General features: G+C 35.9%; 2 protein-coding genes across 5 annotated transcripts; one reads left to right on the top strand and one right to left on the bottom strand.

Annotated features, from left to right (window-relative positions):
• Positions 1–535: 535 nt before the first annotated feature.
• On the bottom strand, positions 536–16,999 carry faf (ubiquitin carboxyl-terminal hydrolase-like faf). 4 transcript variants are annotated; one of them, XR_010732895.1, is made up of 27 exons: positions 16,666–16,999; positions 16,390–16,490; positions 15,624–16,331; positions 14,124–14,447; positions 12,845–13,158; positions 12,614–12,785; positions 11,970–12,304; positions 11,571–11,913; positions 10,720–11,051; positions 10,357–10,594; positions 9,837–10,193; positions 9,425–9,778; positions 8,868–9,223; positions 8,395–8,671; positions 7,987–8,335; positions 7,627–7,922; positions 7,258–7,342; positions 6,936–7,190; positions 6,558–6,884; positions 6,081–6,362; positions 5,741–6,029; positions 5,346–5,689; positions 4,915–5,200; positions 4,391–4,777; positions 3,995–4,301; positions 3,517–3,589; positions 536–1,815 (listed from the first exon to the last, which is right to left on the bottom strand). XR_010732895.1 is itself a non-coding variant. In XM_066291041.1 (26 exons), the coding sequence occupies exons 2-25, from the start codon at positions 16,441–16,443 to the stop codon at positions 4,022–4,024; spliced, it is 7,344 nt and encodes a 2,447-aa protein (XP_066147138.1). In that variant the 5' UTR covers positions 16,444–16,490; positions 16,666–16,999; the 3' UTR covers positions 536–1,815; positions 3,995–4,021. The 4 variants fall into 4 exon arrangements, 3 of the variants coding, with proteins under 3 accessions (XP_066147138.1, XP_066147136.1, XP_066147137.1); XM_066291041.1 differs by lacking the exon at positions 3,517–3,589; XM_066291039.1 differs by having other exon boundaries at positions 536–3,589.
• A 667-nt stretch (positions 17,000–17,666) lies between these two features.
• On the top strand, positions 17,667–21,457 carry Taf6 (TBP-associated factor 6). Its single transcript, XM_066291431.1, has 8 exons — positions 17,667–18,328; positions 18,574–18,804; positions 18,862–19,059; positions 19,179–19,358; positions 19,415–19,715; positions 19,778–20,097; positions 20,518–20,664; positions 20,722–21,457. The coding sequence occupies exons 1-8, from the start codon at positions 18,086–18,088 to the stop codon at positions 20,965–20,967; spliced, it is 1,866 nt and encodes a 621-aa protein (XP_066147528.1). The 5' UTR covers positions 17,667–18,085; the 3' UTR covers positions 20,968–21,457.
• Positions 21,458–21,871: the final 414 nt, after the last annotated feature.

The following is a 21,871-nucleotide window of genomic DNA, read 5'->3' on the forward strand; positions in this document are numbered from 1 at the left end:
ATGCATGTCGGTCATCTCACCATTCGTATAGGTATTCATGATAAAACGAAGATAAAACCTAACAAATTTGGAAAGGTATTCAAATTGAATGACCTTTAACGTGTTTACTAGCGTTGTTTTCAAGATTCACCCTATTTTGTTATTCTTATTTTAACAATTTTAATAAAATAGAAAAAATTTAGTCAATAAACATTTATGGCCTTGTATTTAGGGAACAAACCATTTTTCGTAAAATCGTCAAAGGGCAAAAAATCCTTAAAATTACTCAGGGAATGGTCCCTTAAATGTTTGCCTAACATTTAGGAAACACACTATATGTTTTCTTATGTTAGACAATTAATCCCTAAACATAGAGAATTCAAACAAATTCTCATCTTATCACGCTGTTTTTTAAGGAATTTCTGGTAATTTTGCAAAAAATGTCCTTTTTCGTAAAAGGATTGAGCAAGTATGTTACTTGTATTTTAACTTAATGTACAGTTAATAATAAGGAACACCCTCATGGGGCGCACGACACTACCAATAAACAACAAAATATAAAAGTGTATTTTTTAATTTATCATAAATTATAATACAAACATAAGTACCTATATAGGCTTATATTTTAATCATATATTTCAAAAAGACATTTTAAAAACAGAAAATTAAGTATTCAATTCATGTCATCTACAGGAAGGGCATTTGTGGTGATGCAAATATTTGAGTCTTCTATATTACAAGAGATACAAAGAAAAGGTTAAACGTAATCCTACGTATACTTACTCAATTTAACCTTTTTTGCAGTTATTTAACTTAGAAGAACTCAATACATACCTCATCATGAATGCCCACCCTGTATAGGGTGTTCCAAATTAGACAAAAAACTTGTTATTTTAGTACCCTTGCGTATTTCAATAAAAAAATCAAAATACTCGTCTCCTATACTTTTAGACACAGAATCTATAAATAATGTTAAAAATATGGTGTAATTATTACATTAAATTTCGATATGTGTAATGGAACTCCCGATATATCCATATTTTACTGAACGAGATCCTGTTCATCTTGAATTCAAAAATACAGGACAACCTGGCTTTACCTCTAATCGTTTTCACTCAAACCATATTTTTTGAAATAAAGGCGAAGAGGCCCATTTAATAAAACAACGATGTACCGAATGTTCCATGATACATATCACTATTTTATATCGCAGTTTTTGAAACATCTTAAAGAGATTTTTACGTCCAAAGTACAGAAAACGGCTGTTTTAATTCAGAACACCCAGTACCTATATGTACCTACCACAAAAGCTACACTAGAAATAGTCAATATTTTCGACTGAAAAAGAAAAAGTTATCAATACAAAGAAAGCAATAAATTAGTATGCGATTACAGAACGAAAATATTGAAGCTTTATAATTTTGTCTAGTATTTGGTTCAGGGAAGTCATAATAAAATTCAATTTAATTATTCCCTAGGAAGTTTCCGGAGGAAAAACTATATACACATGGTAGCCAAACGTCGTAGCTTGATGCTATAATAATTAACACGTAAAAGGCATCTTTAAGCATCAACAATACAATATTATATCGATTACTCAAGGATATATACAAACAGTTACAAAGCGAAAGTTAAATTTTATTATGACTTTAAACAGTTGTTTCTTAACTTTATAATTACAAAAAATATCACAAAATAAACAAAAACTGAAGTTTAATTTTCCCGTTAGTTATATACAGACCAAACACTTTTATGTAGTAATGTTCACTACTCGAAACAATTTTAAACTAGCGTTTGGAGGTCTTTAGGGGGTCCCCACAAGCACTCCTCTGATATCTAAAAAAGGGACATTGTTCCACTTATTAGTATATTTTATAGGTACTTATTTATACTCGTATATCGAAAACCATATTATTCCCCCGGATTTTATCTTTTATTCTCAACATTGAGATTTGGGTAAAGGAACTTAAGCGGAGTATGAATCGAAATATTTGTAAAAATTTACATATTACACACATAGGTAAAATTCAATGATGATTAATGATAATTTCAGATTGGGAAACGGTCACATTTTTAAAATGCGTGAACCATAAGAAAGAGCTTCAAAGTTCACCCTTACTCAGTTAAAAATTTTCAGGGTGTCTTTCCATCGTCTTCGTTGTTGCTTTACGAAATCCGAAACGACAAGTTACCAAATCGGTTAGATAGGAAAAAAGTTCCTATCTTTAGAGACTTAAACAGCGTTACCAGATTGTTTTAGAATTTTCTCAAATTTTACGAAACATGCAAAACTGGTTAAAAAAAAGCAAATGATTCTATATTATATACAGATCTATATCAAAAAAATTCAGTTGGGTGTTGATATCTGGCAATTGTCTTTTCCATTAAACTGATTTCGTATTTTTCGCCGTTTGGGAGACAAGAATTGCTAACTTATTTAAAAGACACCCTGTATATTAACTGAATAAAATCACTAATATTTGTTTATATAGCTAAACGAAGAAATAATGGATGTCTCTGCTTTTGAAATGAAAGAGTCTAATGAGTAAAATGTATGTAGACGTCTTTATCGATATGTACAGGATGTTTTCGCATGTACTGACCCCCTTTCCTCCTAGCTCCTTTATTTCAAAAGACGGCAAAGAGTTTTAAATACGAAAGTTGCGTAGTTTCATGCTTTCGTTTTTTTTTCGAAAAACATGTAAACGCCACCTTAATTTCCTTTACTTAAGCTCTGATTTCAATTGAGTATTATAATTTCAAAAGCTGAGTTTTTATTTCAGCTTTCAGCATCGTTACTTAGAGTTTTTAGCTGAAATAATAATCCCATTTCCGATGTGAAATACTGGCCAAATCAACCGCATAATCCTTATTTTTAACCTTGAAGACGCATAAATATATTAAAATGCGGTTTGTGTTGAACCCAAACGGCCTGTCTCGAAAATGTTATTGCAGTTGATTTGGTTTGTAGCCGCGGAGCAATACTAATAAGTTGACGGTGGAATTCAATTTGACATGAATATCAATTGAAGATAAAAATCAATTGTGCAACAATATCGTAACTTGGAACGTTATTTATCACTTTAAGATACCAAGATTTAGATGCGGAATTATTCGGAAAGTTGCATAAGTAGATGCTTAAAATATTCTAATTAGGAGATAAAAGAAAACGGTGTTTTTAGTAGGTGTTTTTATGCAGTCATTGGGATAAAGTAATGATAATAATTATCGATGTGTATCTAAACTTGGAACAGTTCCATAATCAAAATCAATAAGTTTTGGACAAAAAATCACTATGTTAAAATTGGATGGTTTTCAACTTACTGGAAATATAAAGTACTAAACTTTTAACAATTACGACCGCTTCAATCGAATCGCAATAATTTTTTATGACGCGCATCGAAAATTATTATTTCACATGCATTCGGATTGTAAACGATATTGGCTTAGGTTAAAACAGATAATTCAATTTTAACCAAGTGAATGTGTGAGTGTGTTTTTCTGTTAACTTCCGATGTATCTCAAACTGCAACTCACGGGCGTGGGAGTAAAGTTCGTATTAACGCAAGTCCGGGGGTATTAGATGTACATGTTCTTTAATACTTGACATCTGAAAATCACAATGAATAATGAATGTAAGTGCATAAATACCTATGTAGTATGAACATACTTTAATTATTATTAGAAGGATCCGAACCCGAAATGTAGATTTAAGTGAAGAAAAAAAAACGTTTCATAACCGGTGTTCAGAAGATAGTTTGTCTCAACTGAACCTTCGCGCGTTTAATTGATTTATGTCGTGCATCCAATAGGTTTTTTGTCTTTGTGTGTCTAGTCGCTAGGCAACTTTCCCTTTCTAGGGTAACTTTATCCTTCAGGGTAGGCTTTAGGGTATTATACTAGATTAAGGTGACAGAAAACTTTCGAAAACCGTGACATTTTTACAACGGTTGGATCCCCTTAATGCGTGTCAACAGGATAAGAAAAGTGCTATAAGATATATTACTACACTTACCATAAATACGACGTGCGAAAGAAATATTCATAACAGTGTCTGTTCGTCACTCACGTGGCCTGCGGCATCTTCCTCGCGCGACTCTGGATCTTCAACACCTTCGTCTTCGACGCGTTCTGTCTCTGGAACCAGCTCCAGAGCTCTTTCCAACGTTTTCTTAGCGCTAGACGATCGTTCCAAGAAATAACCGTTCGAACTTTCGTTACTTTGTGCCGGAGGCGACCACGTGTTATATCCGTACTGGGAATTTGGTGGATATTTCCGCTCAAGTTCGTCTTGTAACCAGCTTACTGATGATGTCCAAGATCTGCCAAGAATATTTCGAATTTTTTAAAAATTAATTCAAATCCTACACGTCGCATGCTTAATAAATTGAAAAAATAAAAAGTTATTTACCTCCGTACATCAGATTGACTCATTAGCATATTCCTAGCAATTGTACATTTTGTAAATAGAGTCACGAGACACTTGATGCATTGATATGCTCGTTTCTGATGATGGTTCTTCGATCTGGCGATTGTGTCCAGGAGGCCCTCACGTTCATCCGGAATGCCTTTTACGGCATTGTGTATCCGGTGTGACTGCCATGAATCTTCCATTAATAGAACCGACAACAGTATGTCCATATTGTGACGCAGCTCTTGGCAATATGCGAACGAGATCTGCCATAGTACCTCGGAGAGAACATGTTTGGAAAACTGCGGATTTTCCCACGAACAGAATTGGAACAGTTTAACGGCTTCGTCCGTTAAGTTGGTATCTTCGATAATTTTTTTTATGTAACTAAAAGGTAAATGGTATAATTAATCGTAACATGGTCAACTATTTAACATTTTATTTCGGATATTATACCAGATATTGCAAGTCTAACAATTTATGTGAACAAATGTAAAAACGATTTCCTTTAACAAAATTTTTACCTGTTCCTGTTAAATAGAATGTCTGCGGCCTGCGGCGATATGGTCGCTATATAATCATCTATTGAAAACTCCCTATAGGGATTAGGTTGAACCTGGCCACCGGCAATACTCGACTGACACTTCGAACTAACATCACAGCAACGGACTAGGCAAGAGACTAGTTGATTCAACTTGCCTAATTCAGTGTATTGGTATTTAATGGCGGGTCCTGGTCCTTCGTCTAAGGCCACTAGCATAAATGTTGCAGGCACATTTAATCTCAAAAGTTGCGCTTTTTCTTCAACACCTATAGGTGGACATAAAAATAAAACATTAGCGGTATATATACCAGGTGATTGAGACGCAACGGATAATAATATAAAAAAAAATCAATCCAAATTTTCTAAATTACAATACACACTTTGCCAGTACCGGTAAAAATATGTACGTACCCTGATTGGCGTACATATGAAACACAGTACAATAATGAGGTAAATGGCGGCCGTGCTCGCTGACTTCGCGCTGTAGCAGGGTCAACAGGGCCCAAATCACGTGTTCGCTCAAGTTGGCGTTAGCATCCGAATTATTGATGCCGGGCGGGCACGGACAGGGTGGATCTTTTATTGAAAAATGGGCCAGCAAAGCTACCATTTTAATGAACGCCGATCGGACTTCGTTACTGGGACAACCAAGGAGATATTCACAAAAGCGGTTCATATGGTTGAATAGCATGTTCATCGCAAACCATAACCGTATCGAAGGCGACGCTCTGAGGTGTAGACACAACACATCACACCTGAAAGTTTGATTGCAAACAAACTGTGAGATTGTAGAGCAATACATTTACCAATCCATAGCTAGTCCTCTAAGATTTTTCTTCGTGTGCCAACCCGTATGAAACAAAAAGCTACTGACTAATTGAACGCTAAGCAAGTACTGTTGATCCAGGTGATCATTTGCAAGATTCTGACTCTGTCTAATGTTTGTTGGGGCACACGTGGTCGCTAATTTCCGAATGAATGCAAAATACTCCAATGTAAATTGTCCACGGTGATGCAAGAATTTAACATTTTGCTTTCTTATACTATTCTCTATGGCCATAGGCATTTTTAAGAGTGTTTCCTTCTTTATTGATGCTAAAAATTATATCAAAATAAAACATGAAGGTCATGTTAAAAGGTACTTACACAATGTAAACTGGCTCAAAGATTTTGCTAGCGATTCATCTTCCACGTCATGCCTAGTATAAAAGAGCATATAAGCGTTCCACCACCGCTTTTGCCTCCTATAAGTCGTCCTCTTCAGCATGGGATCAAACACCTCACCCAAATAGTCACCCCCGAAACATTGAACCTTCATTTCATCGTCTTCGCCCATACGACATTCAGACACGTCTCCGTCGTCAAACTTATACCATCTTACATCTCCTGAAGGATCTCGATGCCTAATGTAAGAGTAATAGTGTCCCCCTGAAAACACGTGGTTATTTAGCAGCTTAATAAATTTTATACGTAACTGGGGCAGAAATGTCTGTATATGAAAAAGTAAAGTTACAGTAAATATCTATAAACGAAATTTTGCGCCGTGGCAAAAAGCAAAAAATAAAAATAGGTGTAAATTATTTTAAGCAATACTATTGATTGGATAAATAAAAGTCCATTCACCTGAAGCTTGTCCGGAATGCACCACGATGCCGGATAACCGATAGTTAGTGCAAACATCGATAGCGTTAGGATCTAAATCACAGTCTATAATCTCTCCTTCGATTTTGGCTAAGCCAGAAACCGTATAAGGCTCCATGTCCAGTTCCCTGGGGAACTCAAAATAGTCGTTAAATTTAATGGCACACACTCGTTCGAAATCGTATTCGAATCGTTTCAATTGGATCGCTAGAATAGGAGGCAGTTTTTTGACGCACAATCGTTTCACTGTCACCACTTTCTTCGCACACTTTTCACAATGATAAGCATCAGCACCCTCCAACAGTTCACCTGGAACAGAACAGTCATCAAGGACGATTCGTACCTACGCCTACAACGTACCTTTCACATACTGTTCCATAGAGTCTGGTAAACTGCTATGATTTCTTATATCTACACTTATAACACTAAAGGGTTCTTCTTTGGAATAGCGATGGGGACAGCCCTTGCAAATCTTTTGATCAGAATACGAGCCACCCAGGATTTTTGCCATGATTTGCTCGTGACCTAACGTTTTTAGAGCTTCGTCCAGGCTTTCGACTAGAGACATAAAAAACTCGACAGCGTCCTGTTGCTCCCTTAAATTGACTGGTTCGCCTGAAACCCGATTCAACGACAATCGCGACCAACTCTTAAACGACATAAAAAAACATTTTAAACAAACCTTGCAGCTTGAAATGTCTCCACAGTCCACGGGGAATGTAATATTGGAGACGGGAACAGGCCAAATGTCCAAAAATTGCTTGCACCTGAGATGAATCGGAATTTAAAAAATATCAGTACAATACCGTAAAAAATACTAATAGGAAATAAAATTTATCATTATAATATGAAGCTGAGATTACTACGAAATGTAAATATGAGTTCACTGCATGTGTAACCCGCTTTTTTTTATAGACAATAATACTTATAAAACTACTATATAAACAGTGTTCCAAAACCTTATGTAGATATTTCACAATCTGATTAGTTAGGTCGTTTTATGCTTTCCTTCAAACAATCGCGAAAAAAAAAAAAAGCTCCCCGCTCTTACTTGTTTCAATATTCCCACATTATAGTCCTTCCTATTGTCATCAACACAGTTCCTGTCATCCATGCAATCGACGTCCAAGTCCATCCTCTCCTCTCCGGTGAAATCTTCATTGGGATCGGTAGCGGCACCTTCAGCGGCAAGGATTCCTTCCTTGATATTTTCTACCATGTACAGTTGTTGAAGAACGGAATTCATGTAACACGTGGCGCCCGCATTTTTCAATCCCACAAAGCCTCGAAATGGACGGGGTGCAACGGCCGGCAAATAGTCCCATTCTATTATGGCTGAATCTGGGTCTAAAATAATAATTTCATACATGTGGTGTGATTTGATGCAGCTTAAGGTGGTCAAAAAACGTACCGGAGTAAAACATCTCGGTTAACATCGAAACCAGCTGTTTGTAATTTGGAACACAATTGACGCATAACGAAATAAGCAAATCGAATGCGGCTGCCTGAGTCTGGGGAGTGTCGCATATTGGAATAGCAGGGTCCTCACCCAAATGCTTCGTTTTCGTCAGCTGCAGTTGTAACTTGCTCGCGGGGAAAAGAAAATCCTCTAATAATTCTTTAATCAAACTCCCAGATTCGGCACACCCTAGTTCGCACTTTTGTTCTGCTGTCATGAACCCAAGTAATTCTTTAGCCAGTGACAAATGGCCTTCAATCAGAACTTCATTCTTGTCTCGAGCCTTTCGCAGCCAGCCCACCTTAAAAATATATATACATTTACATTATCAAAACATTTGAGTAAAGCTAAATGTATTACTTCGTTAGCCAATAGGGCGTTGACATCGTTGACAGGGCAGCCGATAAAGTGAGCCACGCCCACTAACTGGCAGAGAAGTTGAAAGTACTCGTGCGAATTATTGGCATATTCTATCACCATTGTATTAAGTAATGAGAACAGAAGAGGCATTATAAGTTGCAAGGCCAGGCGGCTGGCGGCGCCGCAAGTACATATCACAATTAACTGTTCTGCAGCGGCAACGCGCACTGCACAACAAGGATTCAGGAGCACTAGATCAGTAATGAAATGTGGCCACCTATATTGAGAAACAAAAAATAATTCTATAAACAATAGTGATAGAGAAATGTTGTGATGTAAATTAAAATCGAGATACCAAATTGAAATTTAATAAAAACCCGTAGTTCGAATAGTCAAACTATATTTTACTTTTAATTTTTCTTTCTAAATTTTGTTATTATTTTTTAATAATTATAAATTTAAAAAATCCTTACCAATTATCTTGATACAAATGCTCCAGACTGCTTGAATTTAAAACGACTGCGGTACTCAACAACTCCATGGATTCTTTACACAATAAAATGTCTTCAACGTCCAATTCGATGGTTCTGGTTTGCTTGGCGGGATCACATAATGCGTGGAGCATTTCCGGCGACGAGTTTAAGGCGCTTAGATTATCGCTGCTTGCCGCCCACACCAACCGAACTAATGCCAGTGTGGTTGCCAAGTCTGGTAGTTCCCAGTTTAAAGCTTGACTGAACAACGCCTGCGCTTGACCCGAACTACCCGTTTCGGCGACCATAAGTTGAGCTAATCCCTGGGATAATTTAATGGATACTTGACGCAAGAGCTGAAAGAAGGGCACCATCACATAAATTAATGATTAAATAATTACACAAATATGTAAAAGGTGTGAGAATGTTTACGTTCATTTATGCGAAATTTGAAATGTGCTGTGAAATCAATACCCAAAGAATTTAAACTTATGCGGATGCATGACACTTTAAAATTTATTCAATAGCTCAACTCGCAATAAAGATGAAAAACTTACATAATCGGAATGTCCAGGTACGGATCTTAAGGCCTGTCTCAAATGCATCCCCGGCGTTGTGGTGCTTTCATTAAAGTTTCCGCTTTCTGGCGGGGTGTGGTCCTCACTTAGGGTTACCAAGACGTGTGCCACAGACGTCAAAATTAACTTGCACACTTTCAGAACTACCAAATACGCTGATCTTCTTGTGATATTGTCGGCGCTGGACATAAAATTGTTCTTGGTTAGCATTTCTAAAAACAAGTGGGCCTCCCCTGATGTTATGAAGGAATACTGAAAGTCGTAAGTTTTCTCGGAGAGCGTGTCCATCGCCGGCATTAGCATAGCGTACAAAACCTCCAAGTGATACAACACCTAAAAGAAAACAAGCTTACACTTATAAAACAATTCCAATGCACTTCACATAATTTACCTCGGCTGGGATGGCTCTGAAAAACATCACATCCATCGATATGTTTTGCTCACCGGGCGTAGCAAAAAGAATCCTCAGTTTTTCGATCGTTAGACTGTCACAAGGCAACATTTGCAGTAATGTGTGTGCACTATCCCTCAGTCCAGGAAACTCTAACTGACTTCCCAACGCCATTAGTTGACAAAAAAAATGAGCGTAGACGCGATTTTGAGACATCAAAACGCCCGGTAATAGGTTTTCCATATCCGTATTTGGAGCGTCATATAAATGTTGAGGAGAGGACGATGAACTATCTGAACTGCTGTCTTGTGACGACTCCACATTTGAGTTAACCTGAGTCACTTTTGCAGATACTATCTGCAGAATTACATATATAACTAACAGGTGATCATACTGGTAATCTACATTATCTTTTGAGTAATTTGCTTCACAAATTTTATATTTGCAATATTAAATTCGGTTAAGGCTTTAAGGGGAATGATATTACCCTATTTTCTTATAACCCTGATTAATAACTTACAGTCTTATCTCGCAGAGGTATCTGAGACAGTAATTTCCTGTCATCGGTAGTTTCCAGAGGTTCTCCATTTAAAAACAATTCTAACTTGCAATGGATGCTCGTTTTTAAACGTCTAAGAATAGCTCTTCTTAGAGACAACAAGGTATCATTTGTGTGGGTGTGAAATTCCATGTCTTCAACTTGTCTATTTATATTTGAAAACCTAACTATTAAAGCTAAATGCTTGCCGTAACACGCCCTGAAATGATTAAAAATAGTATGTAGAATCTAAGTAAAAATATATAATAATGATTTAAGTGTCCACAACAAGGCAATGCTGAAAATTTCAACAAAGAGTCGATTAATTAAATAGCCTCAACTTACCTGTGCAAGGGCAATATTTTCCGTTCGCCCATAAAGGCGTTATCACATTCACTTATGTACTCCTGCAGAACCTTCATGACTCTGCACATTTTCACAGCCTCAACACCAATCCTGTTTGGAATTTGCGAGTTGTCAAATTCTTTATCTGCCATCGATTTTTGCAAAATGGTCACTGTATCGTAATGAGCCCTAAGCCGGTCGTAACATTCTCCAATATATTGCGTGTGAATAGTCATTTGGTTTTGTAACAATTTCGTGCCTAAATTCGTACTAACTTCTTTAAGCAGTTCTATAGCTCTGGCAGCTATATCGTCCGGACAGAGCGTCACAACCTGAAACAATTTGATGTTACTGTTAAAATGTCTATTTCTCTTTGAGACCTTGTCACACTACAGTTTAACAAAATGCGTTCACGATGTACCTAGCTCGTCTCAATCCATAGGATTCTTTTTGTATTACGAACTAAAAAAATTTTATTGAGAATCATAATGAATTTGTTACACACAGTTAATTATCAAGGCTTTGACTACACATTTTTACATTCCCTACACTGTCTTCAAAAGCCTAAATGAATACATTTCCCAAAAATATATCTTTGCCTTCGATAGTCGGATCTAAATGTGTAGCTCAATATGATTTTTTTAAAACAGACATTGTTAAGATTTTATCCTACAACTTTTTATTTTGTATATTCTATCGATTCATTAAAACAAATATACAAAAATATTTGTATAGGGTCCCAGCCTCGACAAAGTGTACGAGCCATTGCTAAGAAAACAACTTATAATCTTAGAAGATAATGCCTTGTTAAAAATAAACTTGATAGTAGGCCGTATATTGTACGTATTTACCTTCCACAGATAATCGATACCAATCAAATCAGGATCGTCCGTCAAAACAGTCCTCCGCTTCAGTTTCAACTTCCCCTCCTTAACATTGACAGCTTTAAAGAACCGCTCGAAACATTTGATACCGCTTTCCGTGAGCAGAACCGGATCTAACTGTAGAATGTTGTTCTCGAAAAAGTCCTTGTTGATTCCCGGATCGAGGTCGGGTTCGTCACCCATCAACTTCGAAAACCAACGGAAACATGCCTCCCTGTCCGATTGAAAAACAGCGTTGTCCGCCAAACACTGCCAGATTTGTTTAGCTTGATCAGCGCAGAGCCATAGCTGGCCATCTTTTAAAAGAAATCTGAAATAAAATGTAATGATTTGTAAAAGGAAACACTTACCCACTGAACAGCTCACCTGAGGAAATTGAGTCTTTCTAGCACCTGCAAGTTATGGCAGTACCTCCCATCTGGCATGTAAGTTTCCGGTGTCAAATCGGACCTTTCCGCATAAATTGTCTTCAAATGGTCCATGTAAGTAGTCAGACTGTTGGTGACTAAGATAACTAAAGAATGTTGATTTTGCAGTCTTTCGATTATCTCTTGCCGATAGTAAATATGAGGAGTGCGCTGAGGATGGCCCCCGTTCGTGTGTTGCTCGAAAAGAGTACAAATTTCTCGTATTTGCTTTAATGCTGGTAACACCCACAAATCACTAGATTTTAGTTCTTCCACGCACTTATCCAACCACATCTAAAAATGAATATAGAAATGAATAATCAATAAACATTTTTGTAAATACATAATATACATTTGAAAAAGATTGTCATAAGAATTGCTCTAATGGTTTTTAAAAAACGTCTAATGTATTGTTAAGTATGGGACACCTTGTATATATAATTATTTCTACAGCAGTAATTTTAACACATTTTTTCACCAAAGACAATGCATGCTCAAATTAGTGCTTCTTAACAATTTTCTTAAAATACATAAATTCTAAGAATTGTACAAAAATAATTTACACACCAGTGTAGCATTATAAGCAAACATTATCATTCTTACCATCTTCTGAGCATCCCTTTCCTGTGAGCAACTATAATCCAAAATTTTTACATGTGCAGCCAAGGCTTGATCCATAATTTCCGTGGTCACATCCTCGGCGTGTGCCAAATTCCAAAACAACGTTAGCACCTTATGGGCCATTACCCCGTCTTTGTCGTCCTCCGCAAGCCTCCTTAAAGTTTTACAAAATCGTAACATCGTATCACCTTCCAGTGGGTATGAATGTTGAACCTTATCAATTCAAGCAGACGTTCACGTTGCCTTTTCGAAGCCGAAGTCCAACTGTTTTGAAAGCACTCAAAGAGATGGTCTAGTTGATCGGCACTAAAGTCCCAAGCTAGTTTGGCTAACAAGTCGTGGACGTTTTTCACGATGGCTTCATGCTTGCCCACCTGAGCTGCCCACACGGCGTCTAAGTCGCTAAGACTGAGCGCTTTTTCTTTACTTAAAAACCTCAAAATCTTCTCCAGTTTCTCAACGTATTGGGGTTGATGAAGGGAGTCGCGAAGAACAATTTCTAAGACTTTGTTGTCATTAATCCATTTCTTTAAAAAAGAAATATTTATCAATCTAGTAAAAATTGTATTTTTAAAATGCCTTTAAAACTGTTACTTAGAATAACTTTTCTCAAATTGTTCACAGACACATTGTCCAAGATTATGTTGACCAGTTAATGCGCCCAATATGATAAAGCAGTATTCTTTAAATATGCAAATAAGCAAGGGGTACTTTAACTTTTTTTTTTATGTGGCCATAGCATTCACAAATATTTGTTGGTGTAAGATTGATTTATTGATACACGATTAATTCATAAAAAAAATTATTTTCTTAAAATTATAATATTTCTTTATTGCAATATTTGCAATTGATGTAGCGTTTTTTTTAACCTTTGTTACACCTCTTTTATGAACTACAGAAATTCTTCCCGCATGAACGTGCCTATTTATTCTTTAACGACCTCACAGAAGACGTAACAGAGTTCATATCGCAGCTGGTAACCGCATAGTTGTTTCGTTTTGATGGTCGACTGGAACGTATTCTAATAACAGTAGCAGGAGAAAACACTGAGGAAATTGGAGGTTTATTACATAACTCAATATTTAATGAGTTTTGTGTTTGATTTCAATTACTGTTGTGGCTAAAATGCTTTTCATTCAGATCTAATAAATTTTTAATTCGCTAGAAAGATAAGCCACTTACTGGGAATAGCCTTATATATTACTCTATATATATGTACATATATCAAATATATTGAGATCTTTCTCTCTTTTGAGTTGCTGAAACACCTAATACATTGAAACACCCCTTCTCCAACAAGAACTTTTGCATTAGAATTACATTTAGAAAATTTACTGCTCATGAGATAAATAAAAGAAAAAATGTATGTAATGGAAAAAGCTTCTTGAACTGCAGGTAAGAAATTGTTTTTTAAGCAAAATAAATCTATTTTATGCCTAAACAAATACTAAAATAAGCGCCGAAAACGCTGGCGTACTCTATTTTTACTTACAGCCATTTTCTCTGGAGTTAAGTATTCCTCTTCCTCCATACCATGATGACGATTAGGATAATAAGCCACACTTGATATTACTTTATTGATTTCATTCAGCGCATTCATTTTCCCATTGAAGCTTGATATCTGTAACTGCCTTAAAATCATGGTCAGCCTAAACCCTTCCAAAGTTCGTATCAACTCCTCTTGACTGTTTACTCGAGATGCCAAGTTCTTGGCTGATCTAATAGTTAATGAAATTATGTCACTTTTTTGCTCATTTTTAGCTTCTTTTTTTAGTTCTTCATCAGTTAATTTATCCAGGATACCTGGTACCATTTCCTGAAAACATCCACCTAATTAAGAAACAGTGATAGATATATATAGATACAGCAATAATCAATATCAGCCAATAGATAAAACAGAGGGTATTCCATAATCGCTGAATATTTGACGTTTTTTGAGGACTGTTAAGAGAATTTTTGTGAAACTTTGAACAAGAAAGTGAAACTACTCTATATTTGTAAAGTATTTGAAAGAGTGCTGTGTTGGCCTTTCCATAGTAAAGGTAACACAAACTCAATCATTTTAAATAGACCACCCTATATATCATAAAATTTTTGTGTTTTTCTCAAACTTTTGAGCATATTTTATGTAATATATTTTTTCTCTTTAAATCCGATTTTTATTACCCAAGATAAAGGCAAGTAGATTTCCAGATTTTCAAGATAATCTGGATATCTTTCCTTTCACATTTAATGTTACTGTAAGTTTAGTTGAGGATGGACAACTCCTAATGTCAATTAAACTAAACAACCTCTATTTATATAGATTTCTGATTGATTAGATACAGAATTCCTTCTTTTTTTTTGCTTTAAGTTGAGGAATCTTTAGCATTCATGCAAAACTAAGTACAATGAATATGAAGTAACTAACAAAACTGCAAAATGGAAATTTGCAAGTCAATTTGCTCTGTGGGTTTTGGGAAAGATTGGGGATTAATTGCATATTACAGGCAGGGAATCAAATTGAGCATAAATAGCCACTAAATAAGTTTTTTTTCCTTTATTCTCTATGTAGATTAATTCACATTCCAAAACCATATTTCACTTTTTTGTGAGAAATTATAGACAATAAAATTGTCTAATTTCTCTACTTCAACATAAATTGTGTTTAAGTGACACTCTCTGAGCAGGAAGAACTTCAAAACTGTGAAACAACATATGGGGTGTTCCACTTGAAAGAAACTGGATTTATAACCTTTCCTCTATAAAAATATGAAATTGTCAATCTCTAAAATTTTGGCAAATTGCCTCAAACATTTTTTGAGTCATTCTAGCCTTTTTTTAGTGTTCTAGATATAATAATATATCAGATGGCAATGATCACTTAATATCATCTGATATAAAATTTAGCACCAAAACCATCAACTGCAATTAATAAAATTTTGTTAAGTGGGGATCCAACAATCCAACATCCAACAACAGTTGAAAAGACAGAACTACATTTAGCACTTACCAATATTGGAAGTACATATTTGTGGATAGTATGTGGAGTCAGAAACTCATAGCACAGTCCGAAAGGTGTTAGCAATGCATTGACAACAGAGACATTTAAGTTCTTGCCACTCTGGAACCTCTCAAGAAGTTTCTGAAATCCTCCCAATTCCCCAAATTTATTTATCAAGTCAACAAGCCAACCCTTAGGGTTTCTGGGGTCAGGAGAAGGCCTTGCAAACAACTCTTCTTCACTCAAATTGCAACCTGGACCTGCCGACTCACTTTGCCTCAACGAATTAAAACTGTGAAATTTATTGTTGGGATTGAGAACCATCGCCAGCAACTCAAGAAGTGGAAACCAATCATGGGGCAATTTTGCTACACATAACTCAATTAACTTTAAACAATTACTATAAATGCAGACATGGATGTTGGATTTCCAGCTTGACACTGCATCATCTGTTAAGATCTTGGTAAAGGAAACTGTCAAGCCATCCCTAAAGAACCTCTGGCATGCTTCTGATTTGATGTCCAAGTTCTTTTTTGCCAATTCGATAGAGGCCTTTAATAAAATTTCTAATTCCTGATCTGGCAGCACTGGAACTACCCATCTCAAATTAGATATTTTGTCTTCTAAAGTAGCCAGTTTATCCTTTGGAAAATCAGGTTCTTCAACATCATCTTGGACCTCTTCGGTTGTCAAATTTGAAGGGCCAGCTATAGGGCTCTATTGAGAAATATACAGGTGAAAAAAATAAATAGATTTTAATAGAGGTTGAGATTACTTGTATTTCCTTGTTGTCTTCAACAATCTCTTGTCCTCGTGTTGCCACAGTCATTGTTTTGCTTTGGATTTGCACTAGACAAACATCTTAGATTTTGTATTCTATAAATAAAGAATGAAATAAGTAAGGCGTAGCTACACAGCGACAGTGCAGTGGAATAAATAATCCAGTATATCAAAAAAAGACCTAATGGAGTAAGGTCAAGTTTTAAAACCCAAATAAATGGGAGTGACATTTGGTAACTTATTTAGGGAGACTCATACCTGGAGCGCTTACCCTGGAAAACCCGTGAAACGGAGAAAGACGAGGACGGCCCACAATAAATAATACTTGACAAATTTACTTTAATACAAATTTTTAAACAGGTATACAACTCTAGGAAAAATCACCGGCACATACAAAATGGCGTCGTGAAAATAACGACTTGCTTTTGTCTTTAGAACGATTCTCGCGGATTGATACCACCACAACAGTCGGTGAAAAGTATGGAAAAAAGTTGTTCAACTCTTTTTAACAAATCTTTTATAATTGTTATATTGTTGACGTTCAGAATTATTTTTTCAGGCACGTCGTGATTTTGCAAATATCCTTGCCAACATTAAAAAAACGAATACCACCAGACCAACTAAAAGGGATTTTCGATTTTTGTATACTAGAGAATTTTCTTTCGAAATGTTGGTAGCAGTAAGATATTTTTTGTTCTAACTCTTGAAACAAGAAAATTAATTAATAATTGACAACGCCGCATGTAGAGCAGTTTCCATTATCGCTATGTGAACAAAATTAATGATAACACATTTAAGAATAAACAAAGTTTATTATAATCTTGTCAAAAATCGAAACTGTAGATTTTAAAATGAAATGAGAACACAAAGGTTGATCTCCAGAAAGATACACCCTGTATATATACTTGCTTCTTTGTGAACCACCGTTAGATCAAATATATATTTCAGCTTCGTTTGTGTAGATATGAAGGTGCTTCTATAAGAACCAATTGATTCATTATTTTGATTCGTTCTGTAGCAGATCACAAATGTGTCTGGAGATGTTCCTCTAAACCTGTAAATTATTCGCTCTACCTCAATAATAATAATATATGATTTGTATAGTAATTTTTTTTTTTATTTGAGGTCAAGTTAAAGAGGAATTAAGTATCATCAGGGATTAATTGGGGGTTTACAACCTATGCCCCGATATGACCCTGAGAAGACCCAAAATCCTTTCATGTAAAGATACCGAATACGCCCTAATACGTCATTTTAGTCTGTCTCAGAGAAAGTTGAGGTTATGTAAGGTGGAGTGTTGCGTCTAACAAGAGTGTTGTTTGAAGATGGCACAGTGAGGCCTTACAGTTGTAATTCCACGATTTATTTATAATTATTGTAGTTTCTGTGTCGCCGTTAATGAAACTATGAAACATGAAACAGAAGAGTGAAAGCTGAAATTATAATGGAAAGGAGCTGAAAGTGAATAGCTGGTAGTTTGTGATTTTACCAAAACCAGACTCCAAAATTCTACAATGTGTTATTCTTTATAACATATAAACAAAGCTACTCACTGCTGGTGTTGGCTAAGATACCAAATATCTATTTATCGTTCTTATAAAAACTTGGATTTTAAGTTAGGTGTCCATTTTCTCTGTGGAGAACTTAATCAAACCCATATCAGACTCTGTAGCTAAATCCATATATTGAAAATGTCGAAAATGAGTGAAAGCGATTTATATGGCACAAATTTCTCTATTGAATCAATGAAAGTTATTGCTGAAAGTATTGGACTGGGAAATGTGCAAGATGAAGCTGCCAAGGAACTGGCAGAAGATATATCCTTTCAGCTGAAACATATCATTCAAGATGCAGCAAAGTTTATGAACCATGCAAAACGAATTAAATTGTTACAGACAGACGTTGATTCTGCTTTAAAAGTTAGGAATATTGAGGTAGGTCTGTTGATCTACAGATCATAGAACATACAACTATTCTTGTCTTTTTCTAAAATTAAACCATTCTTTAATCTTGAAAATAGTTAGCCAATGGCCTAAATTCTTGGAGCACATAATAATACATTTATATACAAATATTGTGAAGTACTTTATTATGGCCCACATACCAAGTTGAATTTAAGATGCAGTTAATTTTGTATAATTAGCTATTTTCTTATCATCATGATTTCGCTTTTCTACAGCCCCAGTACGGCTTTCACTCTGCAGAACCTCTACCATTTCGTTTTGCTTCTGGTGGTGGACGTGAATTGCATTTTATTGAAGAAAAAGAAGTTGATTTGGGAGACTTGCTCACCAACTTAAATCCAAAAGCTCCTCTAGAGGCATCTCTTAGGTCTCATTGGCTCTGTATTGATGGCATCCAGCCAACAATACCTGAGAATCCACCTCCTGTGACTAAAAATGTTCAAAAGGTATCATATTTCTTTATAGTTCCAAAGTTATGGATTTGAGAAAGTATTTGTCCACAGTTAGAATCTGTAGATCCAATTAACAAGAAACCATTAAAAGAAACTTCTGGAAAACCAAGCACAGGCAAACAGAAGTTAAAAAATGTGGAAACTGTCCAAATCAAGCAACTGGCCACACACGAACTGTCTGTCGAGCAACAGTTATATTATAAGGAGATTACTGAGGCTTGTGTGGGGTCAGACGAAGCTAGAAGAGCTGTAAGTCAATTCTATTATTGCAATTTGTTTGCGGGAACCTAGCATAAAGTGTTCAATTGAAATTTAAAAACAAATACCCTGTATGTTTTTACTTATCTGAGTATAATTTATTAACCTAGGAAGCTCTACAAAGCTTATCATCTGACCCAGGACTGCATGAAATGTTACCGAGGATGTGCACGTTCATTATAGAGGGCGTGAGAGTCAACGTAGTCCAAAACAATCTGGCTCTCCTAATTTATTTAATGAGAATGGTGAAGGCTTTGCTTGACAATCAATCTTTATATCTCGAAAAATATGTGAGGTTTCATTCTAGGTATAATAACAAGTCCCCAATTTTATAATACGTTTCTAGTTGCATGAACTAATACCGTCGGTAACGACTTGCATTGTCTCCAAGCAGCTCTGCATGCGACCCGACTTGGACAATCACTGGGCATTAAGGGACTTCGCCTCTAGATTAATGTCCCAAATTTGTAAAAACTTTAACACCAGCACAAACAATATCCAAACGAGAATAACCAGGTTGTTCACCAACGCATTGCATCAGTCCGATAAAATTCCCTTATCTTCTCTTTATGGAGCATTGCAAGGATTGTCGGAATTGGGACCTGAAGTTACTCGAATTTTTGTTTTGCCCAAAATCAAGAATATCGGTGAGACCCCATCAAGAAGTGTCATGAATACATTTAGTTACTATTATGGGTTTATTATCCAGGTGCGCGAATTGAATCCCACCTTGAAGGTAATCTAATCTCAAACTCTGATAGGACCGCGTCGGGCCATATAAAACAGCTCCTTATAAAAATTGTCGCACCTGTTGTGAAAAGTGTGAGAAACCCACCAGATAATTTGGAAGAATACCGACAAGATTATGGCTATGTGGGGATCGCGTTTCATGCCGCCGTTGTGAAGGCGAGAACGCAACCCACTCCGGTCATGACGGTCGTCTCTACAAGCACGACCACCGGTACCATAACCACTGTTGGTCAAGCCGTTTCTCGTGGAGTGACTACTTCAACGACCATTTTACAACAGGTCAGTTTAATTTCACAATTTAATTTAAGTTAAAACAAAGATGTATAGGATGTGTCAAACTCGATCGTTTCGTAGAGTATCTCAGTTTTTATTGAAGTTAGAGAGCTCCGAATGTGCGGAATCGTGTACTCTATTTTTATAAAACGAAAATAGACGGTGATAGTAAAGGCGCAGTTATCTTAGTCTCGTAGCTACGGGGTGTTTTAACATCTTGTTTTTCTTTCTGAGTATCTCGTTATTAGGTAAATGAAATACAGGGGATCTCCAATTACTTCGAGTATCGACAACTTTTCTGTTTTTCTCCACTTTTGTTTCCTAAAAATCGAGCGGATAATTGCGAAACCTATTTGTTTCTAACTTTAATAATAACGGAGATACTTCTTAAGCCATTCAATTTGAGACACCCTGCACAAATATTAGAGTAATTCGACGGGTCGCGCTATTGTGATGAATCAGCAGCCGTCTCAGAGAGTTCAGCAAACTCCACAGCAAAAGGTTGTATTTAAGCCGCAAAGATCTCAATCCGCCGCCTCTCAGAATAGTCATTCTAACTCGCCTGCAACTACAGTAAGTATTAAATTTGCTAGATTTGTATAGTTACGGCAATGTTTTTTTTATTTCTAGGTCCTTAAATTAGTTTCGAGCGGTCAGACGCTTAATCAGCCCAAATTTATCCAGAGTCAGGCACAGAAGTTGCTGATAAAGTCAAATCAAGGCGGATTTTCCGTTCAAACGGCGGGGCTTCAGAATCATCAAGGCAACGTTGTTAAGTCGAATTTTATGAACCAACAACAACTGCAACATCTTCATCTGCAACCGCTTCACACGCAAATCGAAAATGGAATTGACGATTTTTCGGATCTTAGCTAAGTAGACCGTGCCGCACGTGTTATTTATATTTTTTGAGTTTTTTCATTCGTCATTTTATTAATATTGAAACTATTTGAACAAATTTAATAAAAATTGGCACATAGGGGCATATTCAGAATTAAACGGTGATAATCATGGTTATTGCTAGAGTTGTTAAATTTTTGAGAAATATTGTTTAAGTTATCTTTAATTTGGTGATTTTAGTTACTTAAATTAATGCGTTTCTCAAAAACTATTAGCATCGTCTATATTAACTTTTAAGTTCGGAATATCATTTTACCCTCAGGTTTTTCTCTTAACTACCAAATTTTAGTGGAATAGCAACAATAACTTCGGAGGGTATATTGAAACGTATAGATTAGAAACCAGCACATCTTTTATTAAGTTTGTCTTTGATTAAATAAATTCATAAAATAATTTTCTTTCATTAACTTTAGTCAAATAAGAGATCATGGGCAAATAGAAACATTAAACAATTATCTTCCATTAAGTTTCCGTTTTTCCTTTATGCATTTTTTAATAATCTGATCCAAATAATTCATTTATCTGCAAAAAAGCTTTTCGAAAATGGTACGTTTTTGATCTCAGATCTGTTAACATTAAAAAAAAAATTTTCAGGTTATTATCGTCCCCTTAAATATCTTCATGATGATATGTTACACCCGGTATATCATACCCGCGGCTCTCGACACAGTATCGCAATTAAGTTGATATTCTTCCATGTTTTTGGGTCTTAAATACTACAAAAACTAAAGCAATATTTCTTCGTTTTCAGTGTTTGTAGGTAAACCAGGCAGCTGTTAAAAACAGCTACTGTGAATTGAATTAGTTTATTACACATATATCCATACCCACCAGTCTCCGACTACCATGCATTATCTAATAGTTTGTAAAAAAAAGAGCT

This window comes from Euwallacea fornicatus, chromosome 16, assembly GCF_040115645.1.
Source record: "Euwallacea fornicatus isolate EFF26 chromosome 16, ASM4011564v1, whole genome shotgun sequence".
NCBI classification, from domain to species: Eukaryota; Metazoa; Arthropoda; class Insecta; order Coleoptera; family Curculionidae; genus Euwallacea; species Euwallacea fornicatus.

Coding starts and splice junctions, on each gene's coding strand:
- faf (XM_066291041.1), bottom strand. CDS start 16,443: ATGACTGTGGCAACACGAGGACAAGAGATTGTTGAAGACAACAAGGAA. Junction 12,786..12,844: donor CGTCTGCTTGAATTGATAAG/GTTCAACATTCA, acceptor TAAAACTTTAAG/GAGGCTTGCGGAGGACGACA. Junction 7,923..7,986: donor AACCGAGATGTTTTACTCCG/GTACGTTTTTTG, acceptor TTATTATTTTAG/ACCCAGATTCAGCCATAATA.
- Taf6 (XM_066291431.1), top strand. CDS start 18,086: ATGTCGAAAATGAGTGAAAGCGATTTATATGGCACAAATTTCTCTATT. Junction 18,329..18,573: donor TAAAAGTTAGGAATATTGAG/GTAGGTCTGTTG, acceptor GCTTTTCTACAG/CCCCAGTACGGCTTTCACTC. Junction 20,098..20,517: donor CAACGACCATTTTACAACAG/GTCAGTTTAATT, acceptor CACAAATATTAG/AGTAATTCGACGGGTCGCGC.